We start from the raw sequence: 22,965 nt of genomic DNA on the forward strand, positions 1-22,965 counted from the left end.
TGTTTCTAACTTATAATGAGATGAGAAGCCGCCGACTAGCCCACCGAGTACCGACAACAAAGCCGCCGGTACACTATCGTCCAACAGTTTGCTATACTGATCTAAAGGTCTTGAAAAATGCTAAATGAATCTAATCTAAAATAATCAATGTAGTTCCTCACAGCTAAGATATCATGTCATTTTTCTTATGCATGTAGGTATATAATATACTTATATTGTATTATGAAGGCACAAAATTATGATAAAAGCGCTCACCTAACTGAAATCGTTAGTTATTGATGGATGTCGGTCTAGACGCGTTGACTTTTCTTTTCCAGTGGCCGTTGTCACGAACCTATAAAATACTAGCTGTTGCCCGCGACTTCGTCTGCGTTTGATTTTTTTTTTAAAGTATTCAGTATCCCTAAGCCTTAAATGAGTATATATAGTAGTATATATATAAAAAACATGTGACTGTCAATTAATTATAAACAAATAATTTGCAATTAAATAAAATTGCGACTATAATTAAGGATCTAAGCGATCCTATCTCTTAAGTTGGACCAGACTGCACACGGTGTGCCAATTTAATTTAAAATCGGTTAAGTAGTTTAGGAGTCCATCGCGGACAAACATCGTGACAGGCGATTTATATATATTAAGATTAGTTACTGGGGCGGACTTGCGTGTAGTATGAGCTAATTATAATTATAAATGGAATCGGCTCTTTTACTTACAGTTAATATTAAACTGGCGTGTAATACAAGAGCTCTAGACGTTTCCGTATGAAAGAGCAATTTTTTAATTACAAATATGCATAAATTATTATATTCAAAATGCGACTAACATAATCCAAATTCACTAAATTAAAGCATACATAAACTTAAATATAAATAAAATATATTCTGTTTTTATTAATGTGCGAAAAACAATAAAAGACATAAATAATTGACTAAACTAACTGGAAAAATTTAAATGAATAGATGGACCTAAGGTATTTGGTAAATGAATTGTTTTTTGGGAACGCTGCTGTATGGTCGTGAAAATATGTATTACTATTACGGACAAGAAAAATTAGAAATAACATTTTAATTAATATAAACCATATCCGTATTAATATCATTATGTTAGCGAACAGTTAGTATATAGGAAATTAAATGGATGTTAAGGTAAATGTAAATATTTTATGAAGTACTTAAAAACTCGTCATTCGTGAAAGCTGTTGCGATTAAAGTTCCAAAAATATAATTTTGCAGTGTCATCAAATCAAGACGTCTGAATCCCCGCTTGCAAACCGCCGATTTACGCACCCGGCCATACCATCATTGATCATTGTCAAAACTTAATTGATGTCTGACAAAGTGATGTCACCGCTTATTTGGGTAACCGGAGAAGCTTTTAAGAATAATTAATGTACCAATGAACTTTGCAGATTTAAATTTGTCAACCATTACGCGGTAAATTGGCGAAAACTCATTAGCTGGGCTGTTGTAGACCAGTTAATTCAATTTACTGATTGATATATATCTACTTAAAGCGGTGACATCCCAGAGCTTCGGTTTCCCTTCCAGGGTCAACGGGGTTGGCCCCGGCCCACACCTCTTACTTTTCGGAGCTACCTGCGTTTTTAATTTGAGGAATTACTTACTGGCTTCAACGGTGAAGGAAAACATAGTAAGGAAACCTGCATGCCTGAGAGTTCATAATAACGTTCTCAAAGGTATGTGGAGTGTACCAATCCGCAATTGGCCAGCGTCGTGGACGACGGCTAAAGCCCTACTCATTCTGAGAGGAGATTCGTATCCTGTAGTGAGCCGTGAGTTATGGGTATGATGATATATCTAATTCATAAAAGATAAAACCTTTGGTAAATTCTAAACTGCCTAAAAACTGCGTACGTCAAGCATGCTTTCCTATCCTAGAGTACCTACTTGACTATTCCATGGTCATTATTTTTGGTTCCGTATACACAATTCTAGGAACGGAATACGAAAAATCCTACCATAAAGAACTAGCTTGCCGTGCATCGCGAAAGGTACCTTAAATAAAACTAACTATACATGTAAGAACCCTCTATAATAGTAAGTAATTTATTATATATATGATTTTAATCCTTAATTTTTTTTTACTACTACATACTACTCTAGTAATAGGTATACATTATGGTGATTTAACTTTACGTTAATTACTAACCACATTTATTGAAATGATAATAAAACAGCTGTTATATTGACAAATAAAATAGAAAGACCAACATGTACATTGAAAAATACTTATAATAACGTTTTAACTCTTCATGCTGGTCGGTACCTAAGAAACTATATTATATGAACTAAAAGAAGTTCAATAGAAAATAATGATTTCAAATATTTCAAAAGATCTTCAAAGTTGAAAAGACGATACGATGCACAACAGAATAGCTGCCTGTGAATAGATCCTCATCTATCGAGCGAGTGAAATTAAGAAATGAAAAATGTCAATCGAGTTTGATAAAAGATATCTCGATGTATAAAGTATAATATAACATACGGACATCGATGTTAGTAAAAATATCAAGATTGAAGTCCAAATAAATTATTTAATGATATTATATTATTATAAATGCGAATGTTAGGACGGATGCTTTTTCGGCCTGAACGGCTTAAAAGATCTGGATCATATTTAGCTCAGATATAGATTATAGTCTGGAATGGCACATCATCATATCAACCCATTACCGGCCCAGTACAAGGCATGGGTCTCTTCCCATGCCTTGTAAGACCGTCGTCCACCACGCTGCCCCAGAGCGGATGGTGGACCCACATAGGCTATTGTTTATCGCGAAATATTTACGGTTCCCGTGGAATAGATTTCCTTTTTTTTATCGCTAGCCAACGAAATGTTTTCTTGCATAGCAATAGTTCGTTCAGAGAACAACAGACATACCCATCCAAAATTCCACGCATTGGATGTTGCGGGAATGAACTATAGTTATATAAGTGTCATTTAAAGTCTGTAAACTCATGTGCAACAAGAAATTTTTGTGACAAAATAAAACCGACTTTGTTAAACAACTAAGGTGCTAGAAATAAATATTCTCTACGCCATTTTTTAGTCGGTGCCAAGTAAACTGTAAAACTACTAAGTAAAGATTGTTTGTATACGGTTTCCTTTTTAATAGTACAGTTTAGTTGTTAAATATATTCTGTTTTTTTTGTCAAAAAATTTTCGCGATTTTTAGTGGGTACTTTTGCAATTATTTAAGTTATAATGGTCAAATGTCTTTATAAGATATTGCATTTCCCGAGACAGGGGTTTTAATGGTTGAGGAGTTCTCCCAGCACTTCGCCACCAGCTTATTTATTCCGACGAGCATAAATTGCTTAGCAGCCATATACCATAATCGAAGCCCAACCTGTGTAATACAAGCTGTTGTATTGTTCCGGTGGCCATCCATTGCCTTCATCATCAGTTCCACTAGACCACATGGTGCTTTTCAAAAGAAGATGCACAAGTTCCTTTAAAAAATACTCAATGCTAAAGCTGTGCCTATAATATTTGAAGAGTTCCCTCATTTTCTGCAAGATCCGTCCAGTCGAATCGACAAATTAAAATAGAACCACTTCTGAAATAGTTATATAAGGTACAAAACAAAAAAAGATTCATCAAAATAGGTTTATTATTGGCAGAGTAATCGAGAAAAAAAAAACATTGAGTCGTATTGAGAACCTCCTCCTTATTTAAGTCGGTTCAAAAACAGAGACAGTTCAATACAAATGAATAACATGAAAGCATTTGAAGTAAATAACTGAGAATATAAAAGACAAGGCAAAAAAAAACAAATTAATCGCTATCAATCCAAATAAACGTCTTTATAATGCTTTGTATTCGAAACTGACGTTAATTCTGGTCGTTTGTCTAAATGTCACAATCTGGGAGATGTTGTTCATTTCGGCGATGCTAAAATATGCTTATAAAAGTTTGATAGCAACTTTTTTCGTCGTCCCTTTATCAACTTGACATTTTCCTTATCATCTACTGACGTTTTGATTTAACATTCTGACCCTGGATTCGGAGTGATCATTTGTAAAAGCGCCACTTACGTTTCGGTGACTTTTGATAATCATAGGTACATATGATATAATAAGATATAAAGAAATATTCGGTGTATAAGAAGCATACTGTAGTAAATGCGAGCGACGCGGTACGGTAGCCGTATTTTTAAATGTTCTAGTTATGCTAGCGGAAAATAATTAGTATGATTTAATTCCATCAGCTGTTTCAAAACGGTACACGTTTTAGTCTTTGACGCAAGTGTAGTAAATTTAACACATTTTAAAAGATGCATGCAGATTCTGCAGATCAAATAACGAGCTATTTAAATCATATATTTTAGACAGCATTCGTTTTATAAAATTTTGAATATATGGCTGCTATACTGCCACATAATGGTCAAATACCGAAACGTTGGGGAAAGAACTTGAGGGAAACCACTAAAAATAGAATTTTTTTTTAGAATATAATTTTCTAGAGCGAATTCCAGCACCATCCTTCAAGAACTTATATAATTAAGAAAATACTTCTGAAACTTTTAAATCCATATAATATATAACTGAGTTTCGTGCGCGACGTGAGCATTTAATTATAATAAGTAAGTAACCACAACTATCATAATAAGTTTGACGGCCGAGTGGCGCATTGGGCAGCGACCCTGCTTTCTGAGTCCAAGGCCGTGGGTTCGATTCCCACAACAGGAAAATGTTTGTGAACATGAATTTTTTTCAGTGTTTGGGTTTTTATCTGGGTGGGTGAAAAATCCTATTATTATAATAGGATTAAGGATTATTTGAACGATAAAAAAGATTGGGTGTAAATTGCTCTAGCTTCATAGCTTAATATAAATTTACTGGAAGACGGTGATAACAAAAAAATAAATTTACCCGGCTAAGTTTGTTGGGGGCTCTTCTTAGACCAGGGCGCGTTTGGAATCCTCGTAGCTTTAGATTTAAGTTGGCGAACGAAGTTATCACCATCCCGTTACAATTATGTAAACAAATATGTATGAACGCTTCATAAGTGCCTGTGATAGGCCTACATGAATAAAGAAATTTTGAATTGAATTGAATTGAATTATTATAAGTATGTATGTATATTATTCATAAAAATATTCAACAGTCATCTTAGTACCCATAACACAAGCTACGCTTACTTTGGGGCTAGATGACGATGTGTGCATTTTCGTAATATATTTATTATTTATTAAGTTGTGGTTCCTGAGCCGTAGCACGGTTGAACATGTTTTTTTTACTATGAAAGGGTGCATCTGGTACCACAAAATCACACATATATCGCCTGTAAGCACGGAAATAGGCATTGCCACAGACCATCAGGCGCTACCTTGATGGTACTTCCTTAACGATTAAATAACCTACCTATTTTTTCCTAGACTGAAATTTATATATAGAAAAAACGTAATTAAATTTTTTAGGTCAGCATCTACGGGTTTAACATAATCTTTGATAGAAATTGTGTCTCTGATCTAAAGTTCGAAAACTCTATTTAATATTTTTCTAAACTCTCTTGATTTAATTTTAAAATGGAAAGTAAATTCGAGACGTAATCGTCTGTCTGTGAATTTTTTTGAATATAGAGATTTAAAAAAAAAAACTGTATATTCCTTACTATAAGCATATTGTTTAAAAAAACGAAAACCCTGAGTGCACTTTGAGATTAGGAACTTAGATTACTTTTTTACGACCTCCCTGGAGCAACAGTAAGCGCTGTGAATTTAAGTAGGAGATCCCGGGTTCGATTCCTGGGAGGGGCAATTTGGAAATTTATCATTTCTGAATTTTCTCTGATCTCGTTTGGTGGGAGGCTTTGGCCGTGGCTAGTTACCACCCTACCGGCAAAGACGTGCCGCTAAGCGATTTAGTGTTCCGGTGCGATGTCATGTAGAAACCGATTAGAGGTATGACTAGCCGGCGTGCCAAAGAAATATACATTTATACATACATACATATATATATATAAACCAAAAACATAACCCTCCCTCTTTCGCAGTGGGGTAATTACGTACGATTTAGAAAAATATTTAAAAAATGCATTAGCTAAGCCATCTGATTCCCTTGTCACAACAAAACTCACTAATAATCATAAAGACGCGAAAGAGACGTGGGTACTTTTAAAGGGCTATTTTCAATTTTCTTCCAACACCGCGAAAAGCTTCCTTTATCCCGAAAATCCTTCACCCCTAATCTAAAAGTTGGTCCTTTGCGAGCAAATGTCGTGATATCGCGCTCCTCAGAGTAAATAACGAGTTGAAAAATGACAGTAATAACTATAGGGATAATGAGTGGGGCGGAATGCCCCGAGGAATACATGGGGTGCCTCGGTACACCAAATGTTGCAGTTGCACCCGCGAGGTAAACAAAACGGCGCTCTTTCAAGGATTTATTTTTAAAGCAAAATTGAAACATTGCAATGAAATTCGTAATGCTTGTAGAGTTCCATAAAAAAAAGGTTACTCGTGAGTATTATGTACATAAGTACGTATGCAATTGTAAATCCAATTTTTTGCTATTATTTATACTAGTCGTCGCCTACTGATCGATATTCGACCATAATTTATTTAAATTATAAGTTTGACAATTATTAAAGTTTTATTGACAAAGACTTTATATATACATCACAGATTTCGCCTTATAAACCTGTTTTTTTCAAAAATTACCTGTACTAGTATACCTGTTGTACCAATATACCTGTTTTTTATTATTATAAAAAATTTATAATCCCAAAAATATTTTTTACACAAGGATGGATGAGTATGTGTCAAATAAATGGAAGTGTGTGTTATGTGTTTTTCATTGGTTTAATGAATGTTTTATGCTCAATTTAAAAAAAAATAAGAGCTCTTTTATAAGTGGGGGAATTTTATACTTAGCTTAGTGGTAAGAACTCCGGTTTCCCTTGCGGGGGGCCGAGTTCGAACCTCTTTACCTCAAAATCTGCATGCGTGAGAGTTCTACCGATCGGCACTTGGTGGTGTATTACGGTCAAAACTATGCTCATTCTGAGAGGAAACCCGTAACTTATAGTGGGGACGATAATGGGTTTACAATGATGATGTTGCATAAATAATTAGTAGTTAATAATTTGATATATTTATTTAATTAAATGAAGAAATCGCGGGAAATAGGGGAGTAACATAGAGTAAAATACTGACATACACGAGTCATTATTTTAGGTATCTTTTAAGCTACACTGATATAAATAATCTCGTTATATATGGTTATGATTTCTCCTGTTTATCGGGTAAAAGTCTCGATGTTGACCAATGTTGATACACACACTCAAGGTATTAAAAGTTCAAAGCTCCACATTTAATTCACTTGTCATTGTTCTTTAATAATCGATATACCGGTCTCTAACTGACACGGAGCAGACACAAATCATAAATCTAAGAGTATTGAACTGGCGGAATTACTTGGCAATTAGGTCTAATAAATTAATTAAATATTTAAAAATTAATAAATTAATTGCGTCTGATTTGTAATATTTTCGGTCCCTTTTTTATCAGGTAATGTGATGCAAGGAAGGTAAAATCCTAAGGGAGACTCCACATTTCCGTACAATAATGTCTTAAAGCGCCAAAGAAATAAGGCTTCTTATAGAAATGCGAGAGGTATATTATTAAAACTCATGCGCTCCTATTAGCAACATCTCAGATTGCCGAAGCTGCCAGCATCTTTGGTATAACGACGCATAGGGTTGCCAAATCGAAACCGTCTTTTAAAGGACGAGGTATCATGTTTCGTTGTTAGTTTATGACAAATTCAAATGAGATGGAAAAAAAATTATTTAAAAATTAATTTTGGATTTATTTAGAAAGTTATTACCGAGAATTCTAAACTGCAGATAGGTATTTCAAATTACTTCTTTCGTAGTCTCCAAAGATTGTCATTACAAATTTTTCTGTGAACTCAAATTTTACTTTTATTATGTAGAAAGTTGACAAGGAAATGAAAAATAAAAAATAAATCCTAGCTGACTGACGACTATCATGATCGTTCTTTTAAGTCTGATGAATTAGCGACGTCGCGTCGGTAGCATTGTGAATTTCCATGGGTGGGGTTCTTTACTTAACAGCAGTTTAACGAGAAAAGTCTCAGAAATTACGTAAATATGGCCACTTCGCACGCAATATACGCGTCGCGGTGTAATGGCATCATTTCATGTCGTCAGAGCATGTCATTACAAAAGTCACCATGACTACACGGTGCTCACTGGAATGAGATTTGCAAATGATAATGAGCACTCTTTGTTGAAAAATGTTCCGCTCCTTTTTATAATGCTACATCTCGTTGGATTTAATAAAATTTGCTATAAATTACACTTGAACGACGGAATTATTGTCGCTTGCTTGACGTTATCAACTTCCGCGACTTTGTTTACGACGAACTATAATAGCTCTGCGTTACTCTTAAAAGCTTATTGTTAGATAGGTACATCTTAATGTTTGTAGTGTAAGTCAACTTATAGATAACTAGAGACCCGCCCCGGCTTCCCACACGTGCAATGTCTAAACTAATGTAGAGTGTGAGTTTAGAGTGAATTAATGTAATACGGTATTGTTTATTCTTACATTAATCTTATATATCTTCTATAATATGCATGTTTAAACACATAAACCTTCCTATTCCATGACTCTACTTTTCCTGAAAACCGCATGAAAATCTGTTGCGTAGTTAAAAAGACAAAGTCGCTTCTGCTTTTTGTACTCCTGGGAGTACAAAAAGCAGAAGCGATTTTGTTGTATACTATTAATAAAGATTCTATTTATCGGCTCGGGTTTCACGTCAACACACAATTTTTTTGTTTGATTTCATTTCGACTCAGAGAGTGTCTTCATGAAAATTTATTTCAGAAAAAAAAAATGTCTGTATTTCAAAGATTCATTAAGATGTACTCTAATACAATATAGTTATAAATAAATCATGCAGCATAATAACGTGAGTTAAGACGGTTTGAAAAACCTTTTAGTAATTGTTTGTTTGTTTGTATTCTGTATTGCATACACAAACTAACATTTCTTAGATATTTCTTAGAAGTAAAGAAAAACATTTCGTTGAGCTCAAAAATGAAATCATTAAAATAAAGTAATCAACGCAGCTAAATACTTTGTGGAAGCTCAGCAAAAAAATTCGTACCAAATTTACTTCCATTCCACGGACAGTACAAGTTTACGGAGACACGAAAAACCCAATTAAAATTTGTTTGCGAATGGCTGAATAAACGGAGCAAAAATTGCTACAACGCAAATAAGGACTAGGTAAGCTGCTCCTCAATTTAGGTTCATAATAAGATATTCATAAAGATGTTCGTTGGTACGACAAAAGAAGGAGACAAGCTTTCCGACTAAAATGTTAAATTACAAGAACCCGGTGAATACAGCGCAATACAATAGAACTCTTGACGTCAGGTTCAGTCGTAATAAATATACACAAAGTTGTTAAGTGCATTAATAACAAGCTTTCTAATTTATGCTTGGAGGGATTTATCTAACTATCAAAGTACCTACTATACAATATTTCTATTTACGATAATATAATACTACATTTCTTCACACCTTTACAAAATATTGTATACTTTGTAAGGAAAAAGATAAAAGGAAAACAAAAATATTGTATATAGCGCTTATTACTCTTATATTGTTGATTTTCTTAGTTTAGGGACGTCAACGTATCTCATATGAAAGTGTCATTTCAAAGAAATACAGGTTTAATTGATGCTAGCAAGCCCAGTTTTCCGAATTAAATCGTGTTCTCTACCCCCATATCTAGAACACCTCGTACTTCCCAATTATACTTAATCACAAACATGTGCTACATTGGAGAACGGTTATGACTACGCTCTAAAAACCTCTTGCATATGAGTGAGAATGCCTGCGCCCAGCCGTGGGGTTAGTCTGAGGACGATGATATATTTGTTACTTAATACTTAATTGGATTACATTCTTAGTACAGAAGACTTCAAATATTGAGCTGTTATCTCTCTCTATGGTCATTAATTCATTGTGATGGTCATCCCATGTCGTTGGTGACCAGCCTCTCGGTCTTTAGCTATAGGTGCTGTCAGTAACTAAGTCTCCCCGCAGATTATGTATGTGCCCGAATAGCAAACGTTGGTATCATAAAGAGTTTTTATATACTCAATACAAAATAATAGTACATTATCTGCAATACAAATTGCATGCCTATTTCATACACTGCCTGTTACTTTATCTTACGTCGCGATGTTAAACACAGTAATAGTTGCTCAATGGGAAATATTCGGATATATCGCAATCGTTTAATCCCCACCCCTCAACGACCTAGCGACACGAAAATCTACTCATTTGTCAGGTCTCCCCCATAATCTGACCCTGTCACATGAACATATCAGATGTCATTCGAAATTAATACCGCCAACTCGGATTTTCATACAGAAATCTTTAGCGAGGATCAATTTATGACAAGCTGTCTGAAAGTTGTTTTCTCTATGATATATAAGTTTTAAAAAGTAATTTATATTTAGGTTGTTTAAAAAATATATATGTATGTAAACTAGAGATGAGGCGTAAATATAACAGAAGTTAAACATACTAGGTGTTAAAGAAATCCAAGAAAGTCACTCACTCTTTTTTCCAAATAAAAAAATCTAAAATTTGACCCTTAGATGGTTATAACTAGTTTCAGGCTTTACATTCTCAGTGTTGGATCAACCTGATTTACCGTAACCGACTCTGTGATGTGACATTTAACTTTAACTTCGCATATTTTAAATCCATTATTCTATTATCTATTATAATATATGGTTTTGGATACCATAATAAATGAAAGCTCTAACTAATATTTTAGGGATATAATTTTTTTTGCGATAGCAAATTCTAAAAACAAGCCGTTAGTTAGGATGGCGTCGCCAAGGAACGGAGGTACCTCAATGATATATATAAAGCTTCTCCAACACGCCAAAAAAAAAAAAAAGGACTAGGACGTTGTCCACATTGGCAAACGTAAACACTAAGGTTATAATAGTTAAAGCCCGCCAACCTGCATTGGAGTAGCGCGGAGGGTCTACGCTCTTTACTATACAGAGACTAAAAATAACACATGCTTATATGAAGGCCGCTTTTTAATTTTGAATTATGTCTTATAATATGACATCAAATATCGTGACCGACGGGCAAGCTGATGCCACTTAGACGGCTTACCTCATCGTCTCAGTTCATTTTATACCGACGAGCCCCCACCATGTATTAATATGATCGCATGGAAGCTTTATTTTATACTCCCCAAGCCCCCTAGTCTGCAGATGTATGGCAGTTATAAGTCAGCCGTATTAATCCCTATCACTTGACAATAAAATGGAAGTAACATCTCAAGAAGTTAATAGAAATTTATTATTGCCGAGGGAGACGCAACTGTGATGAATTTTTATGTCAAATCTTGTCTCGAAATCTTTTGTGTACATTTATTTTATTATGGTTAGTAGCCTTTGTATAAATATAAGTATGAGATTTATGAGAATATATAATTACAGTACAGCAATATGTCATTACAGAATCAAAAATATTAAGAGACATATTATACTAATTCGAAAAAGCTTTTGGTGAGTATGAAATAAAGACAATTCAGCGAGCTTATAAAAACGCATGTACTTTTTCATTTGATGCTTAACTAGTTGTTGCTCGCGTTCTTCGTTCGCGTTTTTATCGGTTTGAATCCCTTGGGAGCTGCTTGTTTACCTGGGATGAAAAACCTATGTTACTCTCCGTCCTATCAACTAACTCTCTGCCAAAAATCAAGTAGATTGGTTGCTTACTTCTTGCCGTGAAGGAAGGACAAACAGATGCAATTTTGGAATCATAATATTAGCAACTAAATACTCAAACTAACTCCAATTAATGATTTAAACAAACGAAATTTTTAGTTTATATATTTACCAGGTTTTCTAAACTTGAAACAGGAAACAATGTACTAGCGTATACTACCAGACTAAGAGATGCTTATCTTAAATTTGTGATCGTAAAAAGCTTTTTGCCTATTGTCTAGCTTCATGAATATTTCATTCACCGCGACAGCGTACAACTGTTTTCGTAAGCACATAAAAACAAGCTATGTTCTTATTATACGAAGATAAGCTACTTCCGATAGAAAAAAATATTAGTTCAATTTTTACCACGTCCGTAATTAACACTTCAGTTTAATATAACCACGTCAATACTATTTTTTTTCTAATAAACAATGGCGGGAGTTGAACCTGCATCTGTCTGGCTCTCGCAGCCGGAGTGATTCGCTAATTCAGTTTCAGCATCAGCGTGCAGAAAGACAGTGACTGAATTCAGATAGATCATCATCATCATCAGCCTATCTCAGTCCACTGCTGGACTAAGGCCTCTTCATTTGTTTCACGTTGTTGTCCGTCTGCCTGTCTGTTGTTCTGTCTATCGCGAGCCTTATTCTGTAAAACCATATTAAATTTAGGCACAAAGGTAGCATATACGAGATGGACGTGGCGTACTTTTTGCCCGAGTGCGATTTATTATTTATTAGATTATAAACTATCGGTCGCCAAATTCAACCAAGTTTTATGGTTATTCAAAAATCCCGCTGGAGCCTTATATTTTTCCGCGATAAACAGTAGCCTATCTGTTAATATATTATGTAAATATATATAACATATTTAATAACAAATTTCAGTCAATTTGATTCAGTAGTTTTTTCGTGAATGCAACAAACATCCATCCATTCATCGATACAAATTGTGGCATCCGTTTTTTTTGTTATTAAAGATAGGCCAGTGCTGGACGACAATTATGCCCGTTAGAAAGCAATGATGCGGTCTAGGCTGGAGCACGCTTGCCTAGAAAAAGTCTATTCATGAAGGTACCCAAATTTACGTGGCAGGAAACACAGTTGCTCGGAGCGCGTTCCACATCTTAGCGGTGCGTATCAGAAACGTGGATAAATACGTTTAATTGGTAGTTGGTATTTATAAAATTAGTAGGATATAAAAATGTGTATGTTTCTTTGTAATGTATATTCGGTTCAACCGCCTAATCGATCTCGATGGCAGGATATGTACTTTTTATCCTGATAAAGCATACCTGCGGATTAAAACAAAATACCTACTCGTATGTTAACTATAAATAACCGATGCCTTACATCTTGGTGACCGGTTGGTCGTGGTATATTTGTAGGATACTTTTAGCTCGGGAAAACACTCGGTCCCCGCAATTTTGTAAGAAACCCAATCGGGAAGAAATAAATAAATTTAAACTACCTATGTGAATATTCTAACAATCGATTGGCATCTACCCTAGTCTAATAGTCCTAATTTAGTTTAAATCTCATCAAACGCAAGTTCAGTCAAATAATTTTCCGCTATTCCGCCTCCTTATTGCCGACTGCACCGTGAACCACATTTCAAACAAATTGAAAATCAATTTAACCAAGGGGTCTTCATAGAATAGGCGGGCGACGTCAAGAAGAAACAGACCTCGTAGTTACAGAGGGTAGAAATAGGAAAATACATCACCTTAAAGCGAGTAGGGAAGATTCATATCAGACAGGAAATTCGACTCGCGTCCCGCCTTAGCTTAGTGGATTTTTTTAAGGAAACGAACCCACCTACTTTGCTCACACATATGGAGTACTGATTCATGAGTTTTATCTGCCATGAAATGCGAGCTTGTGAATTTATTGAATGTTACCGGCTTGTCTGTGGGACAAAATTAATGGTAATGTATTTCGTAAAAGAGAAAGCATGAAAGTCTACTTCATTGTACCTACACACACCCATACAAACAACAAATGGATTGCATCGTAGTACAATTGGCAGTATTGTCGTTCAAGAGCTAGGCTATACATGCTAGGCAACAACCAGTGACATTTATTGATAATTATTATAATTTTTAGTAACTGTCAAAATTTGGGGCAGAATGTAAAAAATTTGTTACTCCTAATAATTACTTGTGGTCCACTTTTCATTTTGGTGATTTTGGTAATATAGAATATTTTTTTAACATATCATCTCATCAAATTATTTACAATTCATAACTAGTTTTATTTAAAACATGTTCAAAATAAAAATATTCCATTTTTTATTTTTAATAAAGGCTGTATGCAGACAAACGTCAGTTCAGTCGTATAAAACACGTATTTGTTACACTCTCGGCTTTCTTAGCGCATTCACTTTTAGCTCGACTGTAAAATGCAATGTTACCAAACTAGATGCATTAACTACTATTATAAAATAAAAGCTAGGAGAAAAGGATAAAGATACGATGAATTGTATTGAAAAATAATTTTTGCATCTTTTCTGTTTTACTTTTGTGGCGGTGACTTTAAAGCAAGTTACTTGTAAAGATTTTATTGTAACTCATAAAGTTTTATGAAACCTAGCATCTTTTATTGCTTTTAAAATCCACTAGGTCCCTTTTTATTATTCTATTTGATACAGATACAGTAAATAATACAAGAAACTAATAATGGAAAGTTGTTAAAAGCGTTTCATATATTTAGCAATTCGTACATTTGAGGGAAAAGCCCTGACGATACTGGCATCAGAGCAAAAGGTGATTAGTAAAGAATGCCATATAATTTCTTATATCGATTTACTTTTAAATAGTCAAAAAAATCTTGAATAGTGGTTTATAAGGTGTGTTGCATAGTGACTTTGAATACAATCAAATCACTCAGTGATTAGAAAAATATTTACAAAACATACGCTTTTATTAGGTAGTCAAGTCTCTGGTGCTATTTACCCTCTGGATCGCAAGGAAATGCGTTTGCGCACAGTACTAGCTAGCAGCGACAAAGTTTAGCAGCAACTAAAACCCCGCGGTTACTGCCCTACTGTTGAAAATACCAATAGTAAGATCTGTGTAAAAAACTCTTTGGTTACCAGACGCGTGAATAGGCTTTTGTGTATATTTGAGAAATATTAAGGAAGAAAGAAAGACGGAATATCAGCTGTGTGTTACGTGCACTAAATGTTACGTGCACTAAAATTATACAGTAAATTCAAAATTGTCTAGTTGTCATGGATTATAGCAAATTAATTTGGCAAACTAATTTTGGCAAATTAATTTGGCATTGGCTGCTCAAAAATAACGTTTCAAAATCCAACGTCTAAGAATGGGAACTGATAAGTCCCTTCATTTAAAACTAAATTTCTAAGCTCATAAAAATGCATGCGACGCGTGCGATCTAGCGGTGAATAATACACGGGAGACGTAACTTAATTTTCTGCATAAAAATTGGCATTCTTTTGTAGCAATCGTTGATTCGCGCACCCCATCGCGATACGAGCGATTATTATTTCGTTCGAAAACCCATCAAAAGTTACAATTGAAAAGTTAAAGTATTCCGACGGGACGCTAAGCCGCCCTCGGTATCAACAAATGAGATTGCTGTAGGAATATTCTTTGTGTACACAACCGCCGTCTTACTTAGATTCTACACTTAATTACACCGAGTTTTTGTGAAGTATATTTATATAAAGCCTACGTATTGCTGCTTATAAACACAAATATTAAAAAACAACACCTTTGCATTTGCTTTTGCTCACTTTTATAGAGACGAGAACACCGGATTCTGTCCATAGTTTTTTTTTTCCTCAACTACTAGCTGCCTCTTTTATCAAGTAGAAAATGTACTGATTATCTTCATCAAACGCATGAAGAGATTCTGAAATTCAGACCTTTCAACATAAATAATTGCATGAAAATGAGAGTGGGAGTTTGAGTTACGAAGCAAAAACAGACTCACAAAGCTGCACATTTAACTTATAAAACCAGGTATTTAGCGACGTTTAGCGTTGGGCGTAAGAAACCCGTGTAATTAATATGGTCTCCATTTTTGAAAGTCGGTAAAAGAATGGCAAAAGAGCGAAATCATTGGGGATTTCCAAGGTACTAAGTACAGAAATGAAGCAAAAAATAAACGAAAACATGTTTTACACGGCAAAGTTTTGGAAAACCCTTAAAATCGATAGGATACTCAACTAGAAACTTATCTCGTTCCACGCTGCATTCCAAAACAATTTTATTAAACTTTTCTCCCGCCTTGGCTATTGTAGGAGCGGACGAGATTCGGTGCAAGCCCCTTGCTCGAATTCTTTGCTCAATATTTTTTCCTAAAACAAATTACCCTCCTGCGAGCGCACCTTAAAACACGAAAGCACCACCCTGAATAATTAATACAATGGAAGGTTAAATTCGTCCAAGTGTCAACTTTCCCCTAACTTTTTAAAATACAACACCATCAAAAGTGCGGTCTATGTCAGCGGTGGCGTCTAGACCTTTTATCTCTCCGAGGGTTGTTTATTTAATTTCGCTTATTTTATTGGAATCGACAATGATTTGGGAAAACTTTTCTGCCACAATGTCAGGGCGAGCGTTATTTTGGTGTTTCTTCGTGGGGAACGCTGTTTGATCCTGATTGACAAATTTATCCCGTTCAAGTAAATAACATTCAGAGCATTGTTTGCCTAGAGCTGCTTAAGCCTCTAAACAAATGTCGAGAGCGAGGGGTGTAGCGATAAGTCGAGAAACTGAATGAAAAAAATGTTTAAGATGTGTACAATAGAAAGCAGTTTTTTCTTGTCAATGTATACACTTATGCATACTAAGCTGCCCATATGATAACAAATGTTTAAGTTTAATCTACTTAACTTGAAGCATAAAAAATCGTTGAGACAGACATGTAGTGCTTATAAAATACTCTCCCTAGTTCATGAGTATTTTTACAATGTAATGTAATCAAATAATATCGATGTTCAATTTATATTTTTTTGTATTTCATACTATGTATTACTTTGTATAAATTGTGATATCATTGCGACAGCGATATAGCCTGTAAGAAGTTTTGAAATTGTAATTTCCGCGAGAGAAAATAGAAGTGTGTACATGCAGAACATGGTTTATCTGCGCGCTAAATTTCACTCTAATTCATGTTTTGCTAAATGGGCTTACTATTTAGCTAAAAAATCATAATATTCAGTAAAATAAAAATTATACGTTACGTACGTACATCTTCTGCTTAACTTTTATTGCATAAATAATAACAATTAACAATCAATTTATCAAAGTTCATTAATCTGATAGAGAGTCTCTAATGCAGTTAAAAGTTCTGTCTCCACTGTACTGTTTTCAACGTCATGATTTGTAATACAGTCACGTGACCAATATCCGATACGATTTACAAAGTTCGATTATAAGTACACTGTTTTTTTATACATTGGCGTAAGCAATGCCCTTTAAAGCCCGACTATAATTTCCCCGGGGAAACTTCGCTGGCCTTTGACAGGGGTATTCCTGGACCGAAGGGTGACCAAGGGTAAGAATATGGCAAAAGGTATCTAGGGTCACTCCCACCCGTTTATTGTTCCTTGACGTTTATGGTCACAGAAAGGGCACAGACAAAGGTCAGAAAATTATTGGCCCCAAATGGTAATTTTGCAGAAATTAATATTGCCAAAAAGGTCTACAGTTTTGTAAAATACTCGGTTAGACAAACAAAGGTGTACCTCCACAATATTAACAAATTGTTTATTAGCATAGATAAGTTAGATATTTACGGGAAATGGGTACATGATGGTAATTGTTGTTATACCACATTAGACGGGGTCGGCACGTGTCTTGAAGTGTTTTTTTTTACTGTACTGCAGTTTTTCAAGATGAAATGTCCGGGTTAACTAGTTACCTCGTCTATAAGGCTTATTTATAGAGTTTAACATGCAAAAAAACACGTACCTAAATCAGCGGCTAGGTCACTACGTAATCGAAGAGCAAAGTAACAAGCACATTTTCTTAATTATAAAATTAGTATGGATCATGCAATATAAGGCAATAGTGACGCAACCGTTGGAACACCACGCCAATATTTTCCCGCATGTATGAAATGCAAATACAATTTAAAAGTTTGCATACACTCGCAGTGAGACTAAGAACACGCCTACCCGGCTCGCTTTATGTTATAAACTTATGCTATTTTAATCTAAATATGCGCTATCGGAAATAAGCTAAAGTATGTTATGGAATCCTTGCTCATTTCAAACTTAATTCTTCCTTAAACAAGAATACTGCTTTAAAGTTGCCACTAGTAGTTAAATGGAAACGTTTGTGCAATATACATTTTCATACATTCGCTTAAATATTTTTCTGTAGAAATGCTTGCTAAAAATGAGCATTTATAAAATATAAAGGAGGCAAATAATTAAGGTAGGTATTCAATTGAAATAATATTTTTTATTACAATACAACCCATTAGATCACTTGTATAACTCAGAGTTAACATCCGCATTTCCAAAGCACATTCAACAAAGTATTCAGCCTAAATATTTTCGAAATCTTCATTTATGTTAAAATGAACAAGGGGTATTTTGTTACAAAATGTAAAGATAATAATCGTACGAAATATAATATATGTTTTCCTCAAAATAAATGTTACGTATATGCAAAAAGTACTTATGCTTGTTATATAATTTTTTTTAACCACTCATGGTAAAAAAATCACACGGAAATGTATTTGAAAATAGGTTAAGAATATGGTTAATGAGTAAAGCATATTATAATATCAACGAATATTTTTGTGACAGATCTTAATTATTTTCTAGTGATTAGAATTTTAAGAGGAAAGTAAATAATCATATGCAAAATAAACTCTTAGTTTATCAGAAAATTGCACGCCAGAAAATGACAAATGGTCTATTCTATTCTAATGGCTGTTTTAGCTTACTAAATACTAATATAAATTCAAAAAATTGGTACACAATCAAGTCAGAACAGTTAAACGAATCTAGATGAAATTAGGCAAGAGACTTTTTGTCCGGAAAAATGTAGCCGTAGCGTAGATTTGTTTAATTTTCACAGACAATCGGAATCGGAAACAAAAAGGATCGGCATGATTTTTTTGCATACACAGGCTACTGATTTCAAAAATGTAAAATAATAATATAATAATAAATACTAGATAAACATTTTCGAAATCTACTCAATATGTAGTGACGAAATACTAACTTTTAATTAATTTCAAAAGGATATAATTTTACCTTCCTACCTACTTAGAATTTTACTCTATCACGTTATCACGCTCAGCCTCGACTGTGTTAAATGTCAATTCAATGTACAGGATTAATTTTCGACTAACGTCAAAGAATGAGTCGGGGCAATGTAAAACAAACTTCGCTAGGACCAAGCGTAAAATAAGGATTCATAATTCAAATCGAAAAAACTTTCCCGGGCTCGGTAATTTTTCCCATCTTATAGCAAGTTTCGCCGGAGGGGTCGCGACTCGTAGCTCAAGGAAATCTGAGGAAGGTTTACATTTTTAGCCTTTCACCGGTGTCCTCCTCTCCACTTTATATCGTCTTTTGATTACTCTCTCAACAAGTTATGCATATTGTAAGAGTCTTTGGTGTCTGTGGTTAGAAGAATTTCGGTGTCTTTATTCGACGTCTTTTCGGCGTTGATGTCTCATTTTTCATGCCTTTTATCTCAGCGCTGCCTTTATTATGAATGAATTTTGTTACGACTGATGGGTTAGTGGAGCATTTTTATTTTTGCACAAACGTACGTGTATTTTTATGTCCCCAGATTTCTGAAATAATGGTTTATTAGAGTTTATTTTATGAATTATCCCTATCCCTACTAATATTATAAATGCCAATGTAAGTTTGTTTGTAACGCTTTCACGCAAAAACTACTTAACCGATCCTCATGAAACTTTTTACACATATTTTTGGAAGTGTTAGAAGTAATATAGGATGCTTTTTATCCCAACATTGAGCTTGGTTCCTTTGGGATTAGGGATGAAAGTGTTTGACGATTTTACACCATAACTCCGACAAATTATAACCGATTTAAATAATAATTTTAGTACTACAGAGGTTATAATATGTGTTTAATTTTGCCCAAATTTTGTAAAAATTTGATGAATGTGGTTGGAGATAGAGGACAGAACTCATCAGCGGACAGCAGCAAACCCCTTAATTAAGACTTAGCGTTACTGAATACTTTAAAAATAAAATCAAACACAGACGTAGTCACGGGCAACAGCTAGTAATTATATAAATAAATGCATTAAGAATAGCGTTTAATATTTAACGATTACTCACTTATCAATTCATATAATGAAAAAACTAATCGTAATAAACCTTTTGAAGTTTAGATAACAACCTTATTATTAATATATTACCAAAACAAACCTACTAATTGTCTACGGGTAGTATAATTTATAACAGAGTTTTGGCCCGTTGACATAAAAGCGTCCACTTCGTTTCTAAAGCAGTGCCACCATTTTGCCGTTAATTCCCCTTAAGACCACCACCCTAATTGTTATCGGGGACCCATAACGGTGTTTCTAATGCGCCTAATGTATTTTTGGACATTCTTCAGCTTGCCCACGGCCATTTTTCTGTTTGTATGAGCCCAATGCATTTCCTCTGTCCCCCTGCCTTTCGGTAACTCTATTATCATGGAATATGTTCCCAATTCCCATTGTCCACTAATGCTCGAGAATGGTAAAGTGAATATGATGAACATAAATAAGATTTCAGAAGAAGTAAAATATTGAAAACTTTTTATTACTTTATTATTTTTATATTTGCTTATAATTTTATATTTGCTTATGTAAAGTATAATTCCCTAGCAAAAACATGATTTTAAGTTACGTATACTTTCCAAAAAAAAGATACCTAATAAAAAACTTTCAAATATTCTAAACTAAATGAAAACATTATATTATTCTTTGCTTTATTCCGAAAATATACGCTTTAAGACCAACTCTACTTCAACTTGGTAGTGGTAGTTATTTAGTTTGTGTTTTCAATTTCAATTTCCATCGTTTTAGAATCAGTATTAGAAATCTAAAATATCATAGATGGTGAATATTTCATTTTTCATACAGATGAGCACTAGCGCCCATGTGACATTTGTTTGCTTATAAACTTAATATGCATATAATAAGTTCGCAGTGAACTATTAAATTGAGATACCGTATTTTATAATCCTACACATTGTCGGATAGTTCGAGTATTTGCTCAGCCTCATAGCATAAAAGTTTCCTATAAACGTAGCATAGCAGCAAATTAGATTTTATTTCTTAAACAATTTGCGGGCGGACACAGACAAAGGGCACACAGTTCGATGCCGGTCAGCAATTCAACGGTTTATGCGGGCACGTTTATTACTTACCTACACATTTAGTAGTGATGCCAACGACTTATTCATCGATAACTATAAATAAGGTTATGTAATATTTTAGGATACGCAGAAACTACAGAATAATAATCTTTAATAAAAATTTCAAAAATGTACCATAGTGATTATATTTCTGATTGACTTTATTTTATTTGGTTTATAGGTAAAGCAGCCGTTATTGGGTGGTAAGATAAGACTAAAAACTTTTTTTTATTATGAAAAGCTTTACTGGTAATTTATTTAATGTAATTATTGAAATAGAACTATTGTGCAGGTTATACATTCTGAAATAGAAAATCGAACTACTAGCACTATGCATCGATTGGTACTTAAACTGTTTTATATTGAATATCTGGTCTACCTATTGTACATTAAATAAAAAAATATTTTACGTTAAATAAAAAGCTAAATTTAACGTTTATTTAATATTATATCGATATTAAATAGCCATAAACTATACATCCCTACTAAGCCTAGTTAAAATGACCGCTGGGCCCTAACTACAGGTAATACGGCAGAACAATAGCTTCGTCCTTGTTCATGATTTTGTCGTTAAAAGGTAAAATAAATGTGAACGACATCTAAGACTGAATAGTGATGTGCATCAACTAGATGTCTACAACTAAAGGTCTATAAGCTTAGATAATAAGTTAAGCAAGTGTTTGCACCATTATATAATTGGCCGATTGGCGCAGTGGGCAGCGACCCTTCTTTCTGAGTCAAGGCTATGGGTTCGATTCCCACAACTGGAAAATGTTCATGTGATGAACATCAATGTTTTTAAGTGTCTGGGTGTTTATTTGTACATTATAAATATTTATGTATATTATTCATCAAAATATTCATCAGTTATCTTAGTACCCTTAAAACAAGCTACGTTTACTTTGGAGCTAGATGACATATGAACAAATATCTTCTAGGCTAGCTAAAGGGTCTAGTCAACATACTTGTATCGTATATGTCGTATATCGTCAGTTTTAGTTATAATCTAATTAGATAAATTAAAATCCACGAGATAAATTTAATTTTTAGAAATACATTGATTTTTAAATGACAACGAATGGAACTGAAAACTATGTATAACTATAGGTATTTATATTTGGAGTTCCAAATATTAATCTTTTCTTCTAGTGAAAATAGCTAGTTAGCTATTTTCACTAGAAGAATTGTTTTGATCTTTTAAAAAGTTTTGTTAACGAAATCATTTCTTTTAAAATTCTATCGATATCGAGAAATAGTGGTCAGTCTGTCCCCTTCCTAATAGATAACGCGGTAAGTTCGCAATGACCACAGGACCCCAATCGCAAGCCGGACAATGGCCATGTTCTTGTTCACATTAAAACGCAGTTAACCGTTCTTTATTGTTTTATCCACGTCCCATACCAATAAATGTTCGCGACTCCTGGGAAATGAGAGTAGAATTTGATTTCGCTGCCTTTGGTCATTAAAGTCGCCCTTTATTACCGAAATTTGCAGCACTTATATTGCGAGTTCCGGTATGGCCAAAGAGTAATAAAGAAAGGTTTTTGTGAGATTAAAATAATTTGTGGTCAGGTTATTACATTGACCTACTATTATGCAGCTATAAAAAAAATAAACATTGTAAGTCAACATCTCCTGAACGTGCGTATGTTGATGTATCTATACTTAGTGTTCACTGTCGATCTGTGTCATTATTAAAAATATTAAACAACCCAAAATTAAATAGGTACATACCCAGAAAGGAAACATTTTTATGAATATTTCGTTATATTGGTCACCAA

At 34.1% G+C, this 22,965-nt stretch overlaps 1 protein-coding gene across 1 annotated transcript in view; it reads left to right on the forward strand.

Annotated features, from left to right (window-relative positions):
- Window positions 1–6,309: 6,309 nt before the first annotated feature.
- Window positions 6,310–22,965, forward strand: part of LOC120631752 (semaphorin-2A) — a 132,412-nt gene continuing 115,756 nt past the window's right edge. The window contains exon 1 of the mRNA XM_039901431.1: window positions 6,310–6,383. Coding sequence (XP_039757365.1) covers window positions 6,310–6,383 — 74 coding nt within the window. The remainder of the gene's footprint in view (window positions 6,384–22,965) is intronic.

Source organism: Pararge aegeria, chromosome 18 (genome assembly GCF_905163445.1).
Source record: "Pararge aegeria chromosome 18, ilParAegt1.1, whole genome shotgun sequence".
Classification (NCBI taxonomy): domain Eukaryota; kingdom Metazoa; phylum Arthropoda; class Insecta; order Lepidoptera; family Nymphalidae; genus Pararge; species Pararge aegeria.